Source organism: Cotesia glomerata, linkage group LG1, assembly GCF_020080835.1.
Source record: "Cotesia glomerata isolate CgM1 linkage group LG1, MPM_Cglom_v2.3, whole genome shotgun sequence".
In the NCBI taxonomy this organism is placed as follows: domain Eukaryota; kingdom Metazoa; phylum Arthropoda; class Insecta; order Hymenoptera; family Braconidae; genus Cotesia; species Cotesia glomerata.
This window is the reverse complement of record NC_058158.1, coordinates 20,003,842-20,009,841: the sequence shown is the minus strand read 5'-3', so window position 1 is coordinate 20,009,841 and position 6,000 is coordinate 20,003,842. Positions and strand designations below refer to the sequence as shown.

At 34.2% G+C, this 6,000-nt stretch overlaps 3 protein-coding genes across 3 annotated transcripts; all 3 read right to left on the bottom strand.

The window, feature by feature from the left end:
* Positions 1-1,935: 1,935 nt before the first annotated feature.
* Positions 1,936-4,361, bottom strand: LOC123265466. Its single transcript, XM_044729288.1, has one exon. It carries the CDS (start codon positions 3,007-3,009, stop codon positions 1,936-1,938), a length of 1,074 nt encoding a protein of 357 aa, XP_044585223.1. The 5' UTR covers positions 3,010-4,361.
* Positions 3,187-4,792, bottom strand: LOC123265402. The gene is made up of 3 exons (XM_044729166.1): positions 4,670-4,792; positions 3,323-4,372; positions 3,187-3,213 (listed from the first exon to the last, which is right to left on the bottom strand). Exons 1-3 carry the CDS (start codon positions 4,790-4,792, stop codon positions 3,187-3,189), a joined length of 1,200 nt encoding a protein of 399 aa, XP_044585101.1.
* A 19-nt stretch (positions 4,793-4,811) lies between these two features.
* LOC123265318 lies at positions 4,812-5,608 on the bottom strand. The gene is made up of 2 exons (XM_044729056.1): positions 5,233-5,608; positions 4,812-5,149 (listed from the first exon to the last, which is right to left on the bottom strand). The coding sequence occupies exons 1-2, from the start codon at positions 5,606-5,608 to the stop codon at positions 4,812-4,814; spliced, it is 714 nt and encodes a 237-aa protein (XP_044584991.1).
* Positions 5,609-6,000: the final 392 nt, after the last annotated feature.

The window sequence follows — 6,000 nt, the reverse complement described above, 5'->3', positions numbered from 1 at the left end:
AGACAACCTTTCATTTTATAACCTTTGTTGATACTTGAGTTTTTGCAATAAATAAATAATTTATCAAATATAATTCTTCACTTCACTACTTCCACTTATTAGAATTTCTTCAAATAGTTTGCTAATCCGTCAGAAACTTCGAATTTATTGATTTTTTGATTTAATAATTTACTAGCTAACTAAACAAGAGTTTTAGTTTCCTTCTCTATTTCATTACCTCCATATCTATCGATATTTTTGTAATTTAACTTTTTGTCTTTACAAATGCCTAGTTGTAGTTTATTCCATTTCATAATTTTTCAACAAATAATCAAATTTTTTAATTTAATTTTCCATCTTACTACTTCTATTCTAAAAAAAATTATTTAGTTCACGGAATATTCTGTAAATATCATTTTTCATTTCAACACCTTTGTAACATTCAGAATTTTCTATATAAGTTATTTAATTTTTACTTGTAATTTTTTTTGTCATTATCTTCATACCTGTTCAAGTTTTTTAAATTACATTTTTTGTCCGCCCACACTGATAGAAGGATTTCTTAGCATTTAAGAAGATTTCTTTGTATTTAAGAAATCATTTCTTAAACATCATTTCTTAGTATTTAAAAAATATTTCTTAGTATTTATGAAATATTTCTTAGATACTAAGAAATATACATATTTCTTAAATACTAAGAAATATTTTTTAAATACTAAGAAATGATGTTTAAGATGTTTTGTCGAAAACTATCCAATGCGGATAATTCCCGTAATTGTTTTAAATTATACGATAAAGTTGGGATTAGGAAATTAAATAAATATACTTGGATTTTTTGGGGAACAATTTAGAAGAATTTATTTGTCCCCAAAGGAGGAAAACCCAGCTAGGCTGGGAAAAAACCTCCTTGATGAAATTATACAAGTAAATTGTGTATGTGTAAGTGTGAATGTGTAAAATTACGTTGCAATAACGCAATAGGGGTGAGCTCAACCGCCTTAGATAGAAAATTATCGATAATTTGAATTAGATAAGTCCCAAGGTGGGAGCTAGTAATATCTAATCACTTTGAACTATCTCAGAGTGAGATCTATTAATGTTCAATTGTCTCAAGGTGAGAGCAAATAATATTCAATTGATAACAGAATGTTAGTCAATTGAGTTTGATGTTTTTAGTGTAGAAATTAGTCAAATGATTTGAAGTTGGAATTTAATTATTTATAAGCTAAATTAAATAAGATCGTAATTAAATATCAATAACTAATTTAATGTAATTAATTGTTAATATCACGCGTCAATTATGGATTGACTAAAGCCGCGTGGCTGATGCAATCCTTTGTTAACGGTGGCGCGTAATGGCCGCGTGGCGTCACTAAATAAATTTACTTGATTTTATTTATGTTAATTCACTGAACTATTGAACTGATTTAAATGAATTGAGAATTTAAAGTATAATTGAAGCTAATATAATTATTTATATTTAATGAATAATTTTAATATTTAAATGAAAGTGAGATGTAAGTAAGAAATATCAGAATCGATTCGCACAGAGTAGTCGTACTAGTACAAATGTCCAAGCACAACTGTTGCAGCCGGCCACGTGAGCCGGCTTCTCTACCGCTAACCAAGGCGCGCATGGGCGACGGCCATAGCGTGATACGATTATTCCCGAGTTGTAACGATTAAGCCCGAAGGCGCAATTCTTCTTATAAGTATGTGACTAGGTCCTTTTCCTAGCGGTTAAACATACTCCCCCCGTTGCGAAGGTTGAGCAAGATATTATGAATAGTGTTTACAATCAGTGATATTACATGATTACAATATTTTGAATTTACAGATTTTAAGAATTGATTGGTAATGGACATAACAGAGTAATATTCCGTTTATATATGCCTTGAGCTGTTCGAATTGAAGCCACTCGTGTTATGTTATCCTCTCCTGGATGAGTCTCGATCACTACTCCCAGCTGCCACCGCATACAGGGTTGGTTTTTTCCATCAGTAAGACAATTTGATTGACCTTAATATCCCCTCGATTGGAGTCCCATTTTTGCCTGGTCTGCAACTCATGAAGGTATTCCAAATACCAGCGTTTCCAGAAATCTTGTCGCGCCTTGACAGTGAATTGCCATGAGCTTAGTCTATTATCTGGAACGTCAGAAAAATCATTTTCAGGTAGCATAGTGAGAGGACGACCTATTAAAATGTGTGCAGGAGTTAAAGCAATAGGATCATTAGGATCACTTGACAATGAACATAGAGGACGAGAATTTAATATAGATTCAATTTGTATAGCCAGAGAATTTAATTCTTCAAATGTTAAAAGTTGTTCTTTCACTACTCGTTTAAAATGGTGTTTAAATGACTTGACTGCCGCCTCCCAGATACCCCCGAAATGAGGAGATAAAGGTGGATTGAATTTCCAGACAATGTTTCTCTTTATGGCATAGTTGTTAACAATGTCCTGATGGGACTTAGAGTTGAATAGTTGGTAAAGTTCTATTAATTGATTATTTGCACCCACAAAATTGGTACCATTATCAGAATATACATGAGATGGAACCCCTCTTCTACCAATAAAACGTCCGAAAGCTCCTAAGAAACCCTCGGTAGTTAAGTCACTTACGATTTCTAAATGTACAGCCTTAGTAGCCATGCAAACAAAAACACATCCATAGACCTTGACTTTAGTTCTGTTTCGAAATTTACGTTCCTTGATAAAGAGAGGTCCAAAATAATCAATTCCTACGTGAGAAAATGGCGGAGATTCCGAGACTCTAGAACTAGGCAAATCGGCCATTTTACTTTGTAAGAGAATTGGTTGATATCGAATGCATTTAACGCAATGTCTAATGATTTTACGTACTTGATTTTTGCCATCTAGCAGCCAAAACTTATGTCTAAGATTTGAAAGTGTACTTTGTATACCCGAATGATACAAACTTTCATGAGTTTCTCTAATAATTAGATCCGTAACATAATGACGTGAAGGTAATAAAATAGGATGATTTCGAAAAGGATATAGGAGCATGTTTCAAACGGCCTCCCACTCTCAATAATCCGTTTGAATCAATAAATGGATTAAGGCATCGTAATCGTAGATTTTTAGTCTCTCCGGTTTCTTTAATTTGTTTGATTTCATCATAATATTGTTCGTTTTGAATCAGAGTTAAGATTTTAATTTCAGTTAATAATTTTTCTTCTACGTTTAAAGGTTTGTGTTTGAATGGATTATCTTTTAACATTCGCAAACAATAGGAAAAAGAATTTATAAGTTTAGAATATGATGAAAACCGTTTAAATAAATTGTCAGTGGAAGCTAGTAAACAAGTAATTTTTCGAACACCAGGAAGTTCAGAAAGAACTGTTGGCTTTAAGTTAGGCCAATTGAGAGGATCCTGTGATAGCCACGTAGGACCTATCAACCACATTTTGTTATTTAGAAATTCAGAAGGAAGTTGACCTCTAGATAAGCAATCTGCCGGGTTATCCTTGGTTCTGACATGTCGCCATTCGATTTTACTGCAAAGGGTTTGAATTTGTGTAACGCGATTCGCTTCAAAGACCTTGAGAGTGCTGGGAGATCGTTTGAGCCATTGAAGTACAATAGTTGAATCAGACCAAAATGTGACTTTAGATATGTCAAAGTTAAATGAAGGAATTGTATCCTTATATAATTTAGCAAGTAATAATGCTCCACATAATTCTAATTTTGGAATTGTAACATCTTTAATGGGAGCAACTCGAGATTTGGAACAAACTAATTTCACGATCACGTCTCCATGTTTATTCACTGATCTTATATAAATGCAAGCACCATAGCCTACTCTACTAGCATCACAAAATCCATGCAGTTGTATGTCAGTCGGATCAGGAATTAAAATATTTCGTTCAACCGAAAAGTCTTTGATTAGGGGTAATTGTTCAGCAAATTTACACCAGCGCAAATGCAACTCTTGTGGGACCGTTTCATCCCAATGGACCTTTAATTTCCAACATTCTTGAATGATGGTTTTTGCCGCTAATACAATAGGACCGAGAATTCCGATAGGATCGAAAATTTTTGCAATGTCAGATAAAATGGTTCGTTTAGTTATTTTTCGTGATGAATCGTTTGATTTGACTGTATAGATAAATTCGTCAGTTAGAGAATTCCATGCTATGCCCAAAGTTTTAGAGATAGGATCATCATTAATAGCACAATCTAAATCTAAGGTTCTTTGATCGAAATTATCCAGTGCGTGTCGGTGATTCGAAGCCCATTGTCTGAGTTCAAATCCACCCTTTCGCACTAGTTGAATGATTTCGTCACGCAATTTTAAAATTTCGGTCAAAGAATTGGATCCGGTTAATAAGTTGTCGACATAAAGATCTCGTTTTAATATTTTTTGAAGCTACAGGAAAATTATGAGATTCGTCATCAGCAAGTTGATTTACCGTGCGTATAGCTAGAAATGGAGCTGCAGAAACCCCAAATGTAACTCGTTTAAGTTCAAAGGTACTAATTTTGTCATTATGATAATAAAGGATTCGTTGAAATTTATGATGATCCGGATGTATGCAAATTTGTCGATACATTTGAGCGATATCAGAAGTCATAGCATAGACAAAAGTGCGAAAACGTAAGAGAATGGTGAAAAGATTATCTTGTATAGTAGGCCCTGTTAGTAAGACTTCATTCAAGGAGATACCTTTATCGGTTTTAGCTGAAGCATCAAATACAACGCGTACCTTAGTGGTAGTGCTGGATGTTTTATTATCGGATGATGGGGCATGTAATACCCTGGTCCACTATCATCCGGTACGTGTACCATGTGGCCAAGATTGATGTATTCATTCATGACTTTTATTGTATTCGGATTTTAATGATGAGTCTGAATTTAATCTCTTCTGTAAAGACAGAAATCTATTTAGAGCCTTTTGTTTGGAATTCCCGAACTCGACATCGTCTGCGCGAAAGGGTAGTTTTACTATATATCGACCGTCTGTATCGCGAATAGTAGTGTTTTGATAATAAGTCTCACATGTAGAATCCTCAATAGATCGAGAATCACTAGAACTTATGTCTTCAATAGTCCAGAATTTTGTTAATTGACTCGACAGATCAGTTAGTTGACAAGTTACAGAAAGTATATTTTTGTCGTCAATGACTCCTCCCGCTACAACCCATCCTAGTTGCGTTTTTGTAATATTAAATCACAATCATTTTGTGAGCAGTTAATCTGTCCGACAGATAGAAGAGAAAGTGTGGTACCTGAACCGATAAGGACATCTACGGGTCTTGGTATATGAAATTCCGGATCAGCAAGTATTATCTTTTTAGGTATGTCTATTTTATTACGTGGAAAGATTTCATTTGGACTCAGCTCTGCAATTTCGTTAACAGTTAAAAATGATAATGATCTTTGAAATTTATTATTTAAAGATTTACAACTTATTTGAACGACATGTTTTGAAAAGGTTTGCATTCCATTAACAGCCCCGATCGGAATAGAACAGTTTTGCATTGGTAATTTTAATTTGCTAGACAAATTTTCAGTAATGAAATTAGCTGTTGCACAGGTGTCAAGTAAAGCGCGAGCTTGTATGAATCCACCCGTTGAATCACGCAACTGGATGAGTGCGCTCATCATCAATTGGAAACGCGGTGTTCTGAGAATTGTCGTATAGTTGTGTACTACTAGTCAAGCTGTAGATCCCTTATCAGTCGTAACAGTAATAGGTGACTCGGATTTTACGGCATTGTTCTTTGAAGTATTCGGATTAGAGGGTTGTTGAACTGTCTTTTTGTTGAATGTGCAGTTTGGTATGATGGAATTTCTTACAGGTTTGACATCTACTACTGGAAGGGCAAGTTCCTTTGTGTTCGCGAAGACAATTATTGCAAAGTTTAGCAGATTTTACAAATTTTATGCGTTCTCCTATAGTTAATGCATCAAACTTATAACATTTATAGAGCGGATGAGATAGTTTACAACATGGACAGGCAGTAGAAGTGGTTGTTACTAAAGCTCGGACTGGT

Coding starts and splice junctions, on each gene's coding strand:
- LOC123265466 (XM_044729288.1), bottom strand. CDS start 3,009: ATGCTCCTATATCCTTTTCGAAATCATCCTATTTTATTACCTTCACGT.
- LOC123265402 (XM_044729166.1), bottom strand. CDS start 4,792: ATGGTACACGTACCGGATGATAGTGGACCAGGGTATTACATGCCCCAT. Junction 4,373..4,669: donor TTCAGCTAAAACCGATAAAG/GTATCTCCTTGA, acceptor ATTTTCCTGTAG/CTTCAAAAAATATTAAAACG. Junction 3,214..3,322: donor TTCTTTCTGAACTTCCTGGT/GTTCGAAAAATT, acceptor GAATGTTAAAAG/ATAATCCATTCAAACACAAA.
- LOC123265318 (XM_044729056.1), bottom strand. CDS start 5,608: ATGAGCGCACTCATCCAGTTGCGTGATTCAACGGGTGGATTCATACAA. Junction 5,150..5,232: donor AGATGTCCTTATCGGTTCAG/GTACCACACTTT, acceptor AAACGCAACTAG/GATGGGTTGTAGCGGGAGGA.